Source organism: Clarias gariepinus, chromosome 11, assembly GCF_024256425.1.
Source record: "Clarias gariepinus isolate MV-2021 ecotype Netherlands chromosome 11, CGAR_prim_01v2, whole genome shotgun sequence".
In the NCBI taxonomy this organism is placed as follows: domain Eukaryota; kingdom Metazoa; phylum Chordata; class Actinopteri; order Siluriformes; family Clariidae; genus Clarias; species Clarias gariepinus.
This window is the reverse complement of record NC_071110.1, coordinates 23025277-23045631: the sequence shown is the minus strand read 5'-3', so window position 1 is coordinate 23045631 and position 20355 is coordinate 23025277. Positions and strand designations below refer to the sequence as shown.

At 35.5% G+C, this 20355-nt stretch overlaps 1 protein-coding gene across 1 annotated transcript in view; it reads right to left on the bottom strand.

Moving 5' to 3' along the window:
* Positions 1-6841: 6841 nt before the first annotated feature.
* The window catches only part of zbtb16b (zinc finger and BTB domain containing 16b), a 43014-nt gene continuing 29500 nt past the window's right edge, over positions 6842-20355 (bottom strand). The window contains exons 5-7 of the mRNA XM_053507861.1: positions 14742-14912; positions 11856-12023; positions 6842-10966 (exon numbers count right to left, since the gene is read on the bottom strand). Of these exons, the coding sequence (XP_053363836.1) occupies positions 10737-10966; positions 11856-12023; positions 14742-14912 (569 nt within the window). The 3' untranslated portion in view covers positions 6842-10736. The remainder of the gene's footprint in view (positions 10967-11855; positions 12024-14741; positions 14913-20355) is intronic.

Sequence of the window (20355 nt, the reverse complement as noted above, 5' to 3'; positions counted from 1 at the left end):
TGGAAGCCAATGCAATGTGGATAAGATACTGTAGGAGTGATGTGCTCGTATTTTCTGGTTTGTGTGAGGACTCTCGCTGCTGCATTCTTCAATAATTGCAGCTTGTTTAAGCACCTTGTTGAACAACCAGACAGTAAGGCGTTACAATAATCCAACCTAGACGTGATAAAAGCATGAACTAGTTTTTCTGCATCATTTGGTGACAATATATTTCTTATCTTGGCAATATTTCTGAGATGAAAGAACGCTATCCTGGTAATATTATCTACATGTGTTTCAAATGAAAGGTTAGAATTTATACTCACACCATGGTCTTTTACTGTTGCACTTAATGTGACAGAAAAGCCATTTAAAATCACAGTGTGTTTAGAAAGCTTACTTCTACCTGCTTGTGGTCCTATGACTAGAACTTCTGTCTTATCAGGATTAAGCAGAAGGAAATTAATTAACATCCAATCTCTTATGTTCTGCACACATTGCTCAACTTTAGTAAACTGTTTTTTCTTATCTGGTTTGCTGAAACGTACACTTGTGTCATCAGCATACCAATGAAAACTAATACCATGTTTAAAAATTATGTTGCCCAGAGGAAGCATGTAAAGGGAAAAAAGCAGTGGGTCTAAAACAGAACTCTGCGGAACACCAAACTCAACTTGAGAACATGAGGAATGATCACCATCTAAATCTACAAACTGATAACAATCAGTCAAATAGGATCTAAGCCATAAGAGGGCTGTTACCTTAATTCCTACTACATTTTCTAATCTGTGAAGGAGAATACTATGATCAATAGTGTTAAAAGCTGCACTGAGGTCGAGTAACACAAGTATAGTGACGCAACCCTGATCAGAGGCCACTAGGAGGTCATTTACTACTTTAACAAGTGCTGTCTCTGTGCTGTGATGAGGCCTAAATCCTGACTGATACAGTTTGTTTATGCTATTTCTATGTAGATATGAACATAGCTACTGTGATACTACCTTTTACCAGGTTTCTTGATTAGTGGTTTAATAACTGCTAATTTAAGGGATTTAGGAACATACCCACTGCTGAGTGAACAGTTAATCACTTCAAGGGGAGTAAAATATTCTAGGTTTTGATGTGATGTGATAAATTTATCATCTGTATCACTTAAATCGTCTGGTTTCAGAGCCTGAATTTTTTAGCCTAATATTTATGATTTTGTTTTTAAAAACGTTCATGAAATCCTCACTACTGTATGTTCTGGTTTTTAGTAAATTTAGCTATGGTATTGAATAAAAATCTAGGATTATTTTTGTTATTTTCTTTAAGAGTAGACAGATACATTGATCTACCAGTACCAGAGAGCTTTTCTATAGTTCAGGATGCTCTCCTTCCAAGCTATTTGGAATACTAACAATTTAGTTTGACGCCATTTGCGTTTTAATTTCCGAGCAGTTTGTTTTAGAGTGCGTGTGTGGTAATTATACCAAGGAGCAAGTTTCTGGTCTCTAATCATTTTTCTTTTAACTGGAGCTACATTATCTAAGCTATAACGAAGTGTTGACTCTAGATATTCAGTCACTTGATTGAGTTCTGTGGAGTCAGATAGCGATCCAATCAAAATTGATAACTCTGGGAGATTATTGATAAAGCTCTGTGTGGTATTTAATGTGAATGTACGTTTAAGGCGGTAGCGCAGTGCTGTGCATACATTATTACTATGAGACACTTTAATCGAGACAAGACATCTGATCTGATCTGATCTGAGATAACTTCTGACTGTGAAATTGTAATTATGTTTCTTATATTAAGTCCAAAGTGTGACCTGCTTTATGAGTGGGTCCTACTACACACTGATTTACTCCTACTGAGTCAACATAAATGCTGTTCTCAGAGGGTCTTCTGGGTTCTCAAAATGAATATTAAAATCTCCAATAATTAACGCTTTGTCTACGGAAACGACAAGGTTTGAGGGGAAATCTGCAAAATCACAGAGAAACTCAGAGTACGGCCCTGGGGGTCTGTAAATGATGATTAGCGGAATCGTCTGAGCTGACTTTATGTTACTATAAAGAATTTCAAATGCATTAAATTTAAATCTGTGTTTTTGTACGATAGCCAGATTATCGTTGTAAATAACTGCGATGCCTCCTCCTCTACCAGTTAGCCGAGGCTGGTGTATGTAGCTGTATCCAGGAGTACTAGCTTCATTTAGAGCTACATACTCGTTCTCTTTAATCCAGGTTTCTGTTAAACATAATATATCAAACTCTGTGATAGTTTCATTAACAATAACTGCTTTAGATGCGAGAGATTTAATATTTAACAGTCCTAGCTTCAGATCAGAGGTGCTGCGCATTCAGTATAATCCGAGTTTGTGATATCTATGTTAATTAAATTACTACAACATATATATGAGAGGTGAGCTGCTCATTCTGTTTTTTATAATATGTCCTTGGTTGCATTGCAATATTTTCATAACTGGAACTATAGCCAAAATTTGTGAATGTAGACGTATTGGGGGTATTTTTATTGAAAACGCAACATTTTGATTTATTTCTGATCAAAAGAACAAAATGAACGAAATGACTCAAAAAAAGATTCGTTCGTTTTGATGAACGAGATTCAAAGAACCGAGTCACTAAAATGATTCGAACTTCCCATCATTACTGGAAGCATTTAATCTCTCCTCTTTGACACATAAAAGAACAAACAGCCTCTGAGTGTGAATTGCCCTTGTTTTCTCTATAAAATAAATGTGATGTACATCATGTGCTTGATCTCCACATGTTTAGGCCAAAATTAGATTAATTAATAGAATTTAAAAAAGTGAAAAATGCTGGAAAATAATTACACAAATACATAAAATAACATTATACACACAAATTGGAATAAAGATATATACATAAAATAAATAATATAAAAAAATAAAGATTAAATTGGATTAGCAGAAGTCAGAAATAACATACCTCTCCCATGCAGTTTACAAAACAGGAAATTGTGCTGGTTTTAGGTGACATCACAGGATTTAATGGGGAAAGAACTCAACTCAATCAGGCACTTATATCAGGTATTTGAAATTAACAATTTTGTGTAAACTTTTAACAATTCAACTTCAACAGGTTAATTTCTATATCTGTTACACAAATAACAAAGGACTGGCAAAGCTTCATTAAATTCTGTTCAGCCAGTTTTGCTTGGTGCTGTGACACATTTGGATGGACAGATAGACAGAATATTTTAAGACTGGTTTCTAGTATGAAACATAAAGATATCATTGAGTTCTGACCAATGTAAAGACAAAAACCTTTTTTATTTATAGATAATTACTTAGTGATTCTAAAAATGGTGATGAACTGGCCTAAAGGCTATTCAGAAACAAAACAACATGCAATTAAAATTTGTTCCTTAACCGGCTTGTTTGTGATTAATGCACTTATAGTTCACCATATGATGACATTTGATGACCGTCTAAAGGAGTTGAACAAGGTCTCAGATGAAAACTGGATTTCCATAGTTAACTGGAAGGAAAAAACAGTGAAATGTGTGTATTGGCTGCTTTAGTGACAAGTAAAATATAGCTCTAACTGTAATTACAAGCTATTAATTTTACACACAACAGTTTTAGAGTTTACACAAAATATTGAAAAAACTAAACAAATAAACTTTGTGAGTAGAGGCTTAGGCTGGAACACCTTGACGATGAGAAAAATCACAGAAAGAACCATGAAGGCTGTAGTAGTAACTTAAATAACCACTCTTTACAGCTCTATTTAGCAGAATTGAATGTACTCTTCTTCTGTTGTTACCCATCTAATCAGATATATTTAAAGCACTAGCTTATACATAGAAGACAATAAAGTACACACACCCTGGGCAGGCAGAAGTGCTGACGTTCAATGTACAAGAATACATTCATACAGTACATACAGTACCAAGCACAATTATATGTTACAGAAAAGACCATTATTATTATAGCAAAATATAATAAAAAAGACATAGCCAAATTATATAAGTCAAGTTGGAAAAATATGCAAAAAAAAAAAATGGATAAATTATTCAATACTTATAGTAACTTAATTAGAAAACAAATAAATATAGTAACTATTAACATAGTAAAATGTGTATTATTATTATTATTATTATTATTATTAATAATAATAATAATAATAATAATAATAATAATAATAATAAAGTGCTATATTGGGTTTTCTCACCCTTGTTCTCAAGTTTTTGTAGTTGTTTTGTTTGTGTTTTAATTGGACGTTTCCCTAAGGCTGATTAGCAGAGCAATAGACAGAGATAGCAAATCCAAGCCTATGTATATCGTTATGGTATCATATAATCTGGCATGTTTTTGAGCAATTACACAGAGCAACTACACATGTATGTTTTTGTATAAACATATTATATGATATAAGACAGCATAATGGCTTAGGTTAGCACTGTGGCCTCGCCCCTTCAGGGTCCTGGTTCAATTCCCGCCTCGGGTCTGTGTGCATGGAATCTGTATGTTTTTTCCATGCTTGGTGAGTTTTCTCCAGGTACTTCAGTTTCCTCCCACAGCCCAAAGACATGCAGGTTAGGCTAATTGTCATTCTTAAATCACCGTATTGTGTTTATTAATGTGTGTGGATTGGCACCCCATCCATGGTGTACCCTGCCTCGTGCCTTAAGTCTCCTGGAATAGGCTCCAGGCTCCTTGCAACACTTTATACAGGATAAAGCGATATAGATGATGAGTGAGTGCATGAAAGCACAGCTAAAAGCAGTCTTTATATAATTATAAAATATATTTTTTCATAAATATTAAGGTTTAAAAAAAATCTAAAAGGAGAAACAACGCAATAAAAAAACTGTTAAATACAGGAATAGAAAAGGAAAGGAACTGTAAACAATAAATGACATCTGATTAAAATGTGTTTAAAATGCAAGGAAACAATCTTACCACTAGATGGAAGTATTGAATCAGTAATGATATCCATTTTTCTTATTGTTCATTAAATGTAAGGAAAATGAGACGGTGTCAAACATTTCAATGTGTGGCCAAGCAAATTACTGTAATTTTACAGTTGCGTATGATATATCAATGCAGCAGAAATGAAACTTTGGATAAAGAGTTTCTATCACTGTTTACTGAAACTCAACTGCTTATTTAAGACATTTGGGCTATTCGTAATATTTCATACTGATTGGCCATATTTTCAATTTAGCAATAATTTTGTGATCTTTCTTGCTCGACATGATCACATTTAAATGATGAGAAACACTTAACCCTAAGTTCACTTTACTACGCTACAGTTTTTAGAATTAACCATCAGAAATTGTATTACTGCATGTAGTCTGTAGGCTTCTCTAGTTTGCTATAGTTAACTAGTATATAATAGTACATAGCCTAATATACCATACTATTCCCATGGACATTACAATGTATGGCACTGCATGATTTTATAAAGTACCAGGGTAGGTGCTCTGGCACTTACCATATACTGTAATGTTATGTACCACCTTACTTTGGTGAATACTATAGTAGTTATTGGGTACTACAGTGGCAAAGTTTTTTTTTCAGTGGCATTTTGTGCCATTCAGATTTAACAACAAGCAAGCTTCCTAAATTTTGTAAAACCTGAATGCAATTGCATTATAAAAGCAACACAAAATAAGTCATTTACTTATGTGTAAAATCTCATATCCATTCACTCCACACCCCCTCCACTTTTGAAAGTATTAGGACAAATTTGCATTGTTTGAATTCAGAAACTTTACAACTGAAATGATTTGCAGGTGCACATCAACAATAAGTGCCAAAGGTATGGGACAAACCAGAGCTTTCTTAGGTCATTTTTGTCCCATTGCAAGTTGGGTTATTTTGCCCCAAAGACCAGTGCACTGCAAGTATTCACCTGGCACAACCACATCGCTTCCATAAAACTTTCACTTTTCCTTTTAAATATTTAATTTAAATTAATATTTTAATTTACTTTAAATTTAATTTAAAGTGCTGTGAAAGTCTTTCCCTAACATGTTCATAATTATGTGTGATTAGGGTAGATTTCCATTTTATCCAATACCCAAATATATTAAACCCATTTTGTATCAATAACCATGACCCAAAATACTATTTAATTGGAAATGGCATGCTGATATCCACACATCTTTTGATCAAACTCCTAACAGCTTGCTCATACTCATAACAAAATTTTAAATCAATTATTGAATCTATTGATGATAGACTTACCTGGACCCTATGATCTATTAAAAAGTATTATATTTCCTTCAAGGATTTAATATTTCAAATATTAAAGGGGAGGTTAAGAACACCTCTAACATAATTTTATCCAATATATAATATTAACAACTGTAGGTTTTGGATAAATTTGAAATGACTGTACTGACTGTACAGTCTCTCACTCACTCAATCACTCCTGTACAAAGTATCCTATGTAACTGGGGCCCTAGGCGGGTACACTCTGGACATGGTGCCAGTCTATCACTGGCACAATCATGCACATGCAATTTGAAAATTCTAAGCAGCCTCATCTGCATGTCTTTGGACTGTGTGAGGAAACCAGAGTCCAAGAAAGAAACCCCACAACTACAAGAAGAACATACAAACTCCATGCACACAGACCCGAAGCAGGATTCGAGGTGCGAGGCCACAGTGCTAATGACTGCCGCTAACTGAACTTCATTACTGTTAATACCATGTTTTGATATCATTATCACAAAAATGGTGTTGAAAAAATTTAACCAGATTGTGTGATAATACTAATAATACTAGGCTAATATTTATAATATTAATATATTTCAAATACAGAACTCTGCTTCACAAAGGCAGACCCACCGTGAAAAAGCACCTGCTGCATGCATTCTCTTTTAGATTTTTATTGTTTTTCCACACCCCAGACAACATTACGAGTAACACAGAGCTGTGCTCGAGCCCACACACGAAGAGGAGAGAAAGGAATACACCTCAATCTGCATCAATGCCATCACACACTTCCAAAAGACAGTGTATCAACCTTATGCTGAATATACTGGAAAAAATACAACAATCCAAAATAGAAATAATCTCCAAATGCTAAAATAAAAAAAGTACATAAATGCACAATTGAGACAATTAACAAAACAGATCGCCTGTAATTGGGCACCTTTTAAGGATTATATAAAGAACTGGTGCTGAGGTAGACAATACAAAGAACTGAAAGACAATTAATTCAAATTACTGTAACATAAAAGTACAATGTCACTGCAAGATAATAATCTATATTTGAAAAAAATATTTAATTTGGTCCAACATGGTTTCTCAGTGCTTTGTCAAATGTTATGACTATGTATCAAATTTTATTTAATTGGCACAGATAAGGGAGCACTGAAGGAAAAAAAATGGCTGCATCTAGGGTACGGTAAATAAAACACAGTGACACAAGGGTGCCACTTTGCCAACTCTGTGCTCTGCATATGGTTTTATTGCAAACCCTACAACAAAGGTTGCCCCTTACAGAAAAGCCACATCAACTGTTTTTATGCACTTCACATACTGTATCACATTTTACACATTTTATCATTTGGATTTCTTTACATGTAGTGCATGTCTTTATTTTGCTTATGTAATTTTTCCTACAACTGATGTCAAATATACTTAAGTTGACATGTGCAGTTTCAGTGCATATCAGGTTTAAATGTACTGTTATATGTGATTACATATTACTCACATGTAAAAAAAACATATGATCGTGCATGAAATCAAAGTGATTTTTCTGTAAACCCTAGAGTGGCAAACATTTTCACAGTGTATGTTCACACCTTACCTAAATAACAAAAAACAAAGGAATGAAATGAACTAAAAGTTCAATAACAATTCTTTTTGACTGCCAAAATCCATTTAATGGCTGTGATCTGAATGTGCATTAAAGAAATGAATGAAATCCCTGTTTGTTACAGTTCATTTCAGTGGTGAAATAGCTTCAGAATTTCTGGACATATGCAATAACTTGATATTACAATAACAATATTACAATTAAGTCTTTTGTGGCTTTATGGAAGATTATTTTCTTTCTTCATAAGTAGTGCACTTACACACTAAACAAGTTGACCACAATAAGTCTTTTTACTCGCACTGCACACAGACAAAAACCTGCGTATAACTGCATATAATGTGTTTTGAATCTCACAGTGAATATGTTGTGACCACAATGCAAGCAAACAGAAAAAAATATATTTCTGCCTTTTCTGTTAGGTATTTTGTGCTTTATGATACTAGTAGGCCTGCAAATCTTGGCAGATCATTACATATGAAAAACTGACACTCAGCAGCAGTGACCACAAAGCTTTACAAACATCTACTACTGAACATTGTCAACATTGTAAAAGAGGCACAAAAAGTATCACCAAAAACAAACACGATGTAAAAGTTACTGTAAAAGTACTTGACTCACTTAACTATAAACAAGTGGACAGATTTTGCACATTACAGGATACAAAAATACAACAATTTTTTTCTTATCAAAGTGCCACATTTGGCTCTTGTCTTTTTTTTTTTTTTTTTGCTTTTGCCTCTGTAAATGTTTTCCCCCATAAGTGACTTTACACACAATTCATGAACTGCATGTCATTTGACAATTTCACTTTACAATCATTTTCACATAAAAAGACAACACTATTCTTAGGCTTTACCCCTATACCATAGCTCATCAACATTTTATAAAAATTTAATGGAAATAAAAAAATCTGAATATGATCTGTTTCATTTTAAAATGGTCAATTAGATATGGAGTGTAAATATGATGTCAGTCAAGTAAATCAAGATCTCTGAGAATTAAGCAAAAGATAAGATTAAAATGCAAATCAGAAACATAATCAAATGTGCTTTTGCTTTCATTCAAAACAAAGAGCCATGAAGAGGTAGCACATATAGGGCTGAAAAGCATACATTTGAGCAGTGCTAAACCTGATATTAATGCAAAGAGCATTTTTGTGCAGCTCTCACTGAGTGCAGATTATGATGAGTTTTATTATGGCTAATTAAACCATTGTATTGTATTATAACCAAATTTCCTGAAACAAAGCTCAATAAACCACAAAACAGACAAAACACACAAAGGGGGTGCGCTGTTTTAAGAAAACATTTGCATTTGATACTTTTTCAAAAACAGCGTGTCCTGAAGTGTGTTGTTATTCTTTCTCTATCACCAATTTATTTACCGAAGATTGACACATCTTACTTTTTTATCCTATTATACTTATACACCTTTTTTATATGTAAAAAAGGTTGTTGCTGTTGTCACTTAAATTATAGCAGCTATAAAAAGTCACTCCCTCACATTTTTGTTTTCTGTCTTTTAGTCTATATGACAAGAAATGCAGCATGTCAGAAACCTTAAAGTTACAAGTTTAACTCCATCACACATCATTGATGCTAGCCCCTTCCAAAAATGTAAAAAAAAAATTGATGCAAATTTTATATCATACTTAAAATATTTTGTTGATTTATGTGAAGCATCTGCCATATGAGTCACTGTTTAAGTTACTATAGAAACAATAATGCATTAGAGAAAACTCATTATTCTAAAATTGTGATTTGCTTTGCAGCGAACACTTCTGTCAGAATTGCTGTTATAGAAAATGAATCAACAGCTACTGACCAATTATCAGTGCATGCACCAGTGCTGTGGTATAATAAAAAAAAATAAACCAAGCACAAGACAATCAAATAATTCAAGTAACGTTTGAAAAAAAGGTCAAATATAAACCATGAAAAGGAAAGAACTGAATACTGCATATTCATTTTTAATCTCTTCTAGTTAAGTTATCTTGATCTTTTCATTTTCTAAGTATTTAAAATACCTCATTCTTATTCAGCCTGCTGTATAATTAATCATAGGATGCTCCAACACGATAGCCCATTGCAATGTCCAGCAGTCAAAGTACCTATATACGGCACACACACAAAAATGCTTTTACTAATGTACGCAACCCTAAATTTAAGTTTTAATCCACTAATACTGCTTAACTTCATCACAACACAACATATGCACATTCAAATGTTAAGATTAGCCCTGCTACACTAATGTCAATAGTAGTAGAATGGTGGGAAGCTAATGAAAAGAAAACCAATTCTCTGGTCCATATTCATGATTATGCTATTCATCGTAATTATGAAATCAACTCAGTTGTGAAAGTGCACAGTGTAGTTACTCTCTGAACACCCTGAACATCCTTGATTTTTTTGTGACCATAATTTAGCAATAATTTGACTTTACCTGTGATCAAATGGCCACTAGTAAGTGCTTCTGACACTCAAAATGAGCTGCATGATCGGCCTACACTGCTAAACAGAGAGAGTTTTTATTTTACTTTTTACATCTTATTTGATTTTGGAAATTTTTCATGTAATTATCTTCTTTTCCTGTGCATTCGGCTGCAATAAACATTTTTGCTCACTTTTGTCAATGGTTTGGATGAAAGTTTGAATTGTGAGTATAACAGGAGAAATAAAGCAATGGGCTATTTGCTAGTAAGATGGTCTATAAGATTATGAAATATCATATTATTTTTAAAAGGGTTTTACTACCTTTGTAATGTTGTCATTTTAACAATACATTACACCCTAGAGATGGATTTGAACATGTGCATATGATATGGTGTGAAAATAAAGAATAAACATTCTACACTAAAGCTTTGATCACTTTCCCCTTCTCCATCTTTGGCCCAGGCTTGGAGCAAAGTGAGTGAATGAGCCACCAGTTTCCTCTTTCCTTTCTTCAGCTGTCTTATACGTAGCATAGGTAGAGATAGGTCTTCTCGATCCTCCAATCTGGGGGAACATCCTCAGGCTTGTGGCTTTTCATGTGTTTCTGCATGGCTGAGAGACTGGGGCAATACTCCTGGCAGATGGTACACTGGTAGGGTGAAGCTCCGTTGTGGGTGCGTAGGTGTTTGATCATGGCTGAGTAGTCACGTGAACGCTGGTGGCACAGCTTACACTCAAATGGCTTCTCACCTGAGGATCATATGAAAAAGCGTTTTGCTATCACACTAATAAAGACTTACAGTGTGCATAATGACAGCAAAATGCACAATATTAGACTATGTGTGTGGTTTAGTTTTTTTTTGTTTGCTTTTTTGCCTGGGCCATGTACAGTATAATTATTTATAAAAATCATAATTATTTGCAAAAATGCAGTGAATGTGTCTTACATTTTGTAAATCTCCAACAACCTGACTGTTAAGGGGGAAAAAAATGTCTCTGTTGATGTGCAGTGAAAATGGTTAACAAGGTAAGCTAACAGCCTACTATTGTCAGCAGCAAACTGATTATTGATCTGTCATTGACAGTGGGTGTAAATGTCACTGATTCCATTGTTGGCTGTCTACTGGACTACTGGCTTTTGGTTGGGAGCTTCTCTTAGCTCTTATTATCTAAATGCACCTAGTCCAGAACCATAGCCATGTTTGACAAAAAGAAATCAATTATTTGACAATCTACCTGATAGGGTGGCTTAGCATCTGCTTATTGAGAAGTGAAGGGAACTAGCAATCATCCTTTAATTTATCCTCAGTCAGTTTGATTCTCACATAAGATCACAGAGCCAACAAACAAATTTAAGTTATACAGTAGCATCCCAAACTGGAATCCTTCTATAAGGGTTGAAAAACCCAGTATTCCAACAAACACATTTGCTTTGCAATCACCAGTGGTTAGAGTTAAAGCAAGACATTGATTAAAGCTAACTATTTTTATTATTTATTATTTTTTGCTTGTATCTATTTTTTTCATATAACATGTTTCTCAACCAGTTCCACATAGTTTAGTTTAGAAAACGTATAGGAAATAGTATAGTTTTTTATACACTTGTACAAGTGGTTGTGTAAAGATATGAAGATCTGACCTGTGTGTACGCGGTAGTGTGTCTCCAGCTGGTGTTTAAGACTGAACCTTTTGCCGCAGCTGTTGCATTCATAGGGTTTCTCTCCAGTATGGATGCGCTTATGGCCCTTCAGCGTGCTTTCATCCCGAAAGCAGCTGCCACAGAACTCGCACTCATACGGATGGTCACCTGTTATAAAGACACATCATATACTCACTTATACTCATAATACGTTAAAGGAGTTAAGATATTTTCATTTAACCAAATCGTCCCTTTGAACTCTCAATATGCTGCTTGTTGAGCAAAAGCACTTAAAATGCCAATAATCTTGGATAATTGACTACAGGATGTGTTGATTGGATCTGGCTGGCTGCTAATTGCTTTTATGTGCTTAGTAACAGCTTCTTATATAATTTTCTTAGGCAGCAGCATGGTATGCGGTCAACCGTATAAAGCATCCAATATTTAATGCATCTCAGCACAGCCGGACATGCTTTAAGTCATCAGCGGTGACCCATGCTTTTCATTATCTTCCTGTCGAAGTGGCAGCAGAACCTCAAAATAAATTGCATTTCTTGTTGTGTGCTGTCACAGTTGGTGTAAACCCCCATCTTAAGAGACAATGCAAAAAAATTTAAAAAATCCCAAAGCACATCATGGCATACTATTCACATTCAATTGCACTTTTAGTAATAGTGGCAGGCTGAAATGAATTAGTTTTTTATCAGAGTGGAGAGGAAGGGCAGGTTGAAGCCCTCCGAGACCAGATATATGATGATATATAGAGCAGCAGTCTTTAGGTACCTGCATCAACTGATCAGATGCACCTTGCAAAAAGCCCTGCAGCCTGTCTGTCATTAAAGTTAATGGAGCCGAGGCGAGCAGCCGGTCGGCCAGACTCGCATCGCCGCAGGCATGCTAATGTGCTAACGCTCAGCCCTGGGAAGATTCGACACACACTAGTAATGTCAATTACCCAGCACATACAGAGAACTCTTTTCTAGTGTATTAGACTTTATATTTACTGTATTGATCTTTTGCTGGGTAGGTAGCCAATCAAAAAGCTGCTGTGACACAAACTGTGCAGGCATCAGTGTCTTTGTTTAAGTCAGTAATACATGACCACACAACAGTCTGTAAAATTTAAAGTAAAATAGGCATCCATTATTTTAAAAAAAAATGCTCCACATGGTCTGACAAAATGGCATTAAAAGGTTTGAAAGACGAGCTAAAAGGAGCTTCAGATAGCTTTCTGTGCCATAAACAATCCAGCTCACTTGTCTCTGTCTGCCCTATCAAACACAGCTGTGAACATTAGACAGCCGCCACTGTCTGCAAATGGCCTGCCAGTGAAACGGAGAGGGAACAGGAATGGCATATTAATGAGAAGACACTACATGTGCAGAATATAGAAAGGAAAGAGGCTTCAGAATCAGACAGACACACAGGGCTTAGCAAAATGATAAGGCCAGTTGTGCACTTTGACCCTTATGTATTGTGACAAGCACTATATGAACTCCAACACATTCCCTACATTCTAAAGTAATATAATTATCATGGGGTTCGTGATTATGTTCAATCAAAAAAGCTTTGTTTTTAAATGGGGATTTATTTATCCCTAGTAAATGCCCATGCCTAAACAGGTTTACAGTCAATCCCAAGTCCCAAGTACAGCACACATATATACCAATAAGAAGTCGTGAGAAACTTGTGTAACAAGAGAATTTGATAAAGAAAGCCAAGAACCAGTATTTGAAGAAGATGCTACTTGTAAACGTACGATATTATGATAAGGTTACGATAATATCATTATCGCATCCATCTATAATTATTGCACTCATTGTATATACTGTAGCTCCTCCTCTGTATACTTTTTACATATACAAATTATTTTAGCATGGTATACAACACCCAATTTTATTGCATTGACCTATAATAAAATGCAATATTTGGTAGATGCTAACTGTACAATAAAGTTGAATCCAATCTAATCTAAAATGGTTTGGATCCATACAAGATTCCCAACAAAGAGTGAAACAGTGATCCCATCCTGCTGCTTTTATCATATCCACCCAATGTGTTTTCTTATCTTGTGTTAGTGCTTATGCAGCCAAACCATATGGATGTGTACATACTTACAAATCTTCAAGATCTTCAAGATGCTTAAACAGGCATTCAAACAAAGTTATGCGGAGTCAAACCTGTCTTAGTCTGGATTTTTTAAAACTCTTGTTTAATGCAAAAATTTAAAAAATCCAGACTTCTGCTGAGGCTCGTATGAAACTACTACAGTTCCACTGAGCCAAATATTGGCAGTTACAAGGATTTAAGTACAAATTAAACCTTTTTCCTTTCCTAAAAATAGCTGTATGGCTAACCAAAACTAGCTGGGTAAGTGGCTAACCAGACTTTTGAACAGTACTGTATATATCCTGTCATACTCTCAAACATGTTATGATTTTTTTTTGTATAAAAGACTTTTAGCCATGAAGGCTGGCATTTTCTGTGATGCCCTCTATTCAAACACTCATGCAACAAAAGTGAACTGATTATAATGTTTCAGTCCTCAGTAACATGAAACATTATCCCATGTCCGTCACTCAGTATGCTTCAACACAGATGTGGTCTGCTGCTGTTCATTTAAAGTAAAAAACAGTTTTCTGGACCGCTGGACATTTAATAACTGGTTTAAATAACCCAGAGTCCATAAATAGAGTGTGAAATTGAGATGACTTCTATTTGAGATACCTATCTGTCTGTGGTTTGACCCCTGTATTTTTAAATTATATCTGGAAAATATGTAAATTTTAAAAGCAAAAAAAACAAAACAAAAAAAAACAATAAAAAACCCTCAGCAATTAAGTCTATTTGGCCTAGGGACCCATAACCAGGTAGAACGAGACTGACCTGTGTGGGAGCGAAGATGGCGTTTAAGAGCTGTGTGGCTGGGGAAAGTTCGATCACACTCGCTGCAGATGTAGCTACGCACACCAGCATGGACCTCCATGTGGCCCTGCAGTGCCTTCTGAGTCTGGAAGCGTTTTCCACACAGGAGACAAAACACAGCCATATCTGAGCCTACATCAGAAAAAGAGAGAAAGACTTTTAGTGCTTAATCATTATAAATTAAATGCTATGACCTAATACATTTCAAACAGCTGTTTAATTACTTACAAATGCAGTGACTGTAACCTAAATACACCACCTCAGACGTGATGTTGCATTCAGTGTTCTGAGCACCCACAAACCATCAAACAAAATATTTACTATGGAAGGCTTTACAAGTTTAAAGATTAAAAATGGGTTTAATTTCATTTAATTGTTTACCACGAGGTAGCAGTTCAGTGCAGGGCACCATACATGTTTTTAAACTTATTTATATACAGATGTAATTTTTCTCTGAACACTGGTTCTCACATAAAATACATAATGTATTGTGTTTCATGAAAATAAGCTTCTTCTTTGCTGTGATTGTTGTGTGACATCATAAAACCTAAAATATCACCTGGCTGTCAATACTTTCTAGACTAGAACCATGAACTCACTCTTTCACTGTGGAAAAACAAAGAAAGGTCCAACCTTACGCATTAGCATTAAGCCCAGTACTTGCTAGTGAAAAAGCACTATGTGTCTTTTTTTCCCTCTTATAAACTGGGCAGTCTGGCATCTCTTGCTTAAAGTAAAGCTGTCTCTAATTTAAAATCTATGTGAATTCCCAGAGGTGGGCTTATAAACAGTAGGCCAGGATTGACTTCCCAGTCAATCAATCAGCATTTGCCTCAGAGCTCAGAGAAACAAGGGGAGAAAAAGCAACAATAGCACCTGAGACACATAAAAATCAGCTTCTGGTCACTATAACTGACAGCCTGCCAGTAATGAAAGTTTTGTGCAAATACTGGTTGAGAAGTACTCTGCCAACATATGTACAGTATTTCTATTATTCCCCAGTTTAGGGCTTATGAGGTCACAGAATAGGAGAACAGCAGCAGGGAATTTTGAAACCCAGCAAAGCACATACATAAATATATAAATGACAAAAAGAAAGAAAAAAAAAAGAATTAACTTAAAAATTTTCATTGTACACCTTACTTACTAGAAACATTACTTACTAGAAACATAACAAGGATATATGGTTTCTTTATATATTAGAGCTTACATATTATTTTTAATGTGCCTTTGCTAAAATTTAAAAAGTCAGTACACAGTACATTACATGCTACTTGTAACCAGACAAAGAAAGAAAGGAAGACAAGTACAAAGCTATCCCTACTTGCTTGTGTCTTTAGGAATAATTTACCTCTACAGCTCCATCTATTTATACCATCTCTTTGGCTCCTGAGAGAGCACAATGTGTTTCTCGTACTCTTTATATATCTCTGTTTCTCTCTTCACTCAGCACACTCCCAGCAGAGGTTTAATGGTTCTGAAGTAGCTGACAGAGTTGTTTAAGCTGAGGTGAATGGGCCTGTTAATGGAGCTGGCCACTCTCACAAGATAAGTGTCAGCCCTCCACACTAGCAGGAGATACAGTAGCTCTTCCATCGGTTTTATACAGCTTTCTTTTTTCTATACCCACAATTTAACCCTATTGCTCCGTTCACTACTTAACACCGGAGGTTGCACTGTTGCATTATGATTCTTATTGCAATGTTATACATGTTTGGATGTTCATTTCACTAGGTTCCAACTAAGCTAAATTTCAAACATCCTAAAATTGATTTACCTTGAACGTATGGCAAGTACTAAGGATGACTTCATGTAGTAGTCATCATCCTTGCTCTTGATCTATCACATTTGCACACTTTGCACAAAAGTCTTTGGCTAACATTTCATCTATGGCCTCAAGACTGGTAGACAAATCTACAGACTTTATATGCCTGCCACTCAAAACAAGTTAGTTAGAACCGATCAAGCATTTTGAATGAGGGGTGAAACATCTTCAAAGGCTTCAAGCTGTTTAGTTGCCACTACACAGCACTTTTAGGATAACCATGACCTGAATGACTGAGAATCTCAACAGACATCTGAACAAAAAGCATTTGCATTTTTGCTCAATTAAGCATTTAAATGTAAAGTGACTGTTGTGCTAACATTGGAGTTATATTTTTGTTCCATATTGTAGTGTACATTACTCAGTTGTCACTCTTTTTACATCCCTTCATATTCCTCATTCTGGAAATCCATGTCTAGCATCTGTTCCAGCTAATTAATATGCTGTGTAAAAATACTTCCTACCAATAGCAAGACAATCTCAGATGCATAAGTGCAGTCTGAAATTCTGCATTTTAAAAACTGAAGTGGACATAAAAAACCTAAAATTGCAGGTACATACAGTATTAATGGTCATTCAATTTAATTTATGATTTTAATTGAATTCAATATGAAATTATAACAGCTAACTCAAAGGGCCTTTAGATGCTTATATAATTTAAGTCTAATAATAAATGGATTTTTTAAATAATTATTGTTATTTAATAAGCAAAAATGTATAATTGTTACTAGAAGCATTCTATAAGTAGTTGATTCATTTTTAACTTTTATTCAAATGGAAATCTACTAGGACATTTGATTGTGCAGAATAACAAAACACAGTTATAAGAGTCAAAAACTGCCTTATTTCGCTACATAATTCCCTAGTACACTAACACACTTATCCCAGTGTTTTACAAGTGCTTGGATACCATCAAGGTAGAAAGTTTTCTCAGTACACTCGAGCTACAGTATGTTCGGACTGCCTGCTTCTTGTCTGAAACGCCTGGCCTCCCAGGAACTCCTTTAATTACCCAAACATGTTTTAATGGCTTGAAACAAGGTCAGTACAGTACCATATGGGGGATAACTCCCAGCCAAGTTCCTGTAATGTACAAGTGGTATTTGCAAATGATTGTGTGTACAGTTCCCACAGACAGATGCATCCCTTCCGCAAGTTGGTGACAAGTTTACAAGGCATGTACGGCCTTCTTTAAAACATTTACACCACTCAAATATTTTCTGCAGCTAAGTGTCACATCACTGTACTGTGCTTGAAGTCATTCATGAGAAATTTTATTACAAGTCCCAGTCTGACTTAAACGCCATTCATTGAAGTAGACTCCACATCTGTACTTTAAAAAGACATTTTATGTGTAAGTAAGATATAAATTAGGTGCTGTAGTCCAGTGCCCTATCAGCTATCAATTCTATCCTATCGAAGATATCCTATCTATTCTATCCGTTGACTTGCCTTTGTTGCAGTAATGAGTTGCCAGAGTTATGTGTAATGACCATCGTTGTTAATGTGTTTTTATTTTGTTTTGGGAGTATTTATGTGTCATAACGAATAATGAGTTTGCACTTGCATGCACGTTGCCTCTAATGCCTAAACAATTATAACTGCTTTAAATTAAACTATTTACAAATTATTTTTTTGTATTTCCTATTTTTTTATTATTCAATTAAATCATTTATTATTTACATAAGTTTATAAAGTTTGTTTATGACCAATATCAAAAAATCACATAAGTGTTTGGAAAAGGAAATTTCTTTATGATAAAAAATGGGATGGAAACAAAGGCTCCTGCTGGAAGGTTGAGGATTTTAAGCCAGAAGATGCTAGTGGGGGTGAGAGGTCAGGGGAAGAAGGAGGCAGATTAGAGGAGCGTGTATGTAGAGTCCTGGTCGCCCCACTGAGCATGGACAATAAGGAGTGGAGTGTGACTGAACTAAAGAGAACAGGTTGGAACCTTGCTACCGACTTTACTCAAATACCACTGCACACAGAAAAATGACATGGCCTACAGTAGCACTGGCTGAGTGTGATTAAACAAATAACGGAACAGGAGAACTGGAATGTGTTATTGTTTTTTCGTTTTTGTTTCTGGACAGTTTCATTTAATATTTCAATAATGCTACGTAATTGTGATGTTAAGCTTTTTCCTCTGGTAGTGAAATGTAGCATCAAATTATTATATTAAATTTAAAGTGTGTAAGAGAGAGAGGGAGGGAGGGTGACAGAGAAAGAGAGATCAAATACAAATATGGGAACAAACTGCTCCTCTCTTTGGTTGACGATCAGTTACAACAGTGGAGACAGCCTGCCTGCTCCTTCCCAGTTCTACAAATCCATTTTAATCAGATATGAGGAAAGAAGTGAGGCTGAGTATAAGAGAGAGAGAGTGATTAGTATACAGGAGCCTGTGCCACAGCTTCATTGACATTCAAGTGGGGTTAGCATGTTGCATTTAAAATGCCGTCTGATGAGGACTCCAAAATCAAACCATTTGTTACTGCCATTGAAGTGCCTGTGGGCAATAGGCAATTAAATTGGAATTAGTGTGGGGAATGAGATACAGATGATTCATATGGAGAGCAAGAGCTGTCAGAGAGATGTTCTGGAATTCTATTAACGTAACCAGGATGGATACACTGAGAGTAAACACACAACTAGCTGCTTAACTTCACCGCACGCCATGCAATCACGGTGGCTCCTTATCTAACCTGACTGATTTATTCCCTCTACAGTTCAAAACAATATGTGTCAAGAAAGAGCATGATTTAGCAAGGCTTTGTGAATTCTGCATTAAAGAAGAAAAAAAAAACAGTTTAATGAAAACAGAGTCACTGCAGACTTCTGCTTCACAGGTCATTTTGAGTTCATTTACTTTTCTTATTTAAAGGTTGTGGGAACTTAAGACACGTACTACTAGATTTTCTGCATGCCCCCACAACCTCCTTAGAGCCCATTCATAACAGGCCAAATGTTGACCACTTTACCCTATTAATAATTCAAAGAGTTAGGAGTCATTTCTGAGCTCAAATGGTCTCAGCTAAAGCCCTCATGCAAGAATGCATTGTACCACAGGCTATGATTTATTCGAGAGGCCATCTGGACAGTGGGGGAACCAACAGCCTAAATGTCCGAATGACCCATTCTATTATTCCTTGAGTCATAGGTCCGACTCTTTCACATTCTCAGGGTCCTTTAAAAAAATGAACCTGCTGAGAAGGCTTTTCTGTTTCACAAAAGTACTCTCGGCAGCATCTCATCAGACAAGACAATGACTCTTTTGTTACAGGGTGTTTTGTTTTCTTTAAGACAGTCACTGGAACACGAACAATTGTGGATTACAGACTATTAGAAATAAATGAGGAGCATGTCAATGAGGGATTTAAAATAGATAATGAGTGCAATGGAAAATTTTACAACTGGTACCACCTGATGCCTTGTTATAAGCACATGGAATACCTCTGAACAGTTAAAGAATTGGGGAAGTGTAGCGAGAAAGCAGAGAAAGCGAACAAACGAGAAATAAAAGCAAAGAAGCAGCGAGAAAATGGTAGCGAGAGAGAGAGTTTCTCTGCAGGACATCAGTATTCCAGCATAACAAGCTGCCTTTCACAGCTCATAATGAGCCCCAGGTCACAGGAAACAGGTGCTTGGTAGATTATCAAAAACACACAAGCACGTCAGAGAGAGCCTTCGCCTTTTATGTATTCATTATATTCCGTGTGAATAATTATTGCTTGAAATCAAAGACGGAGT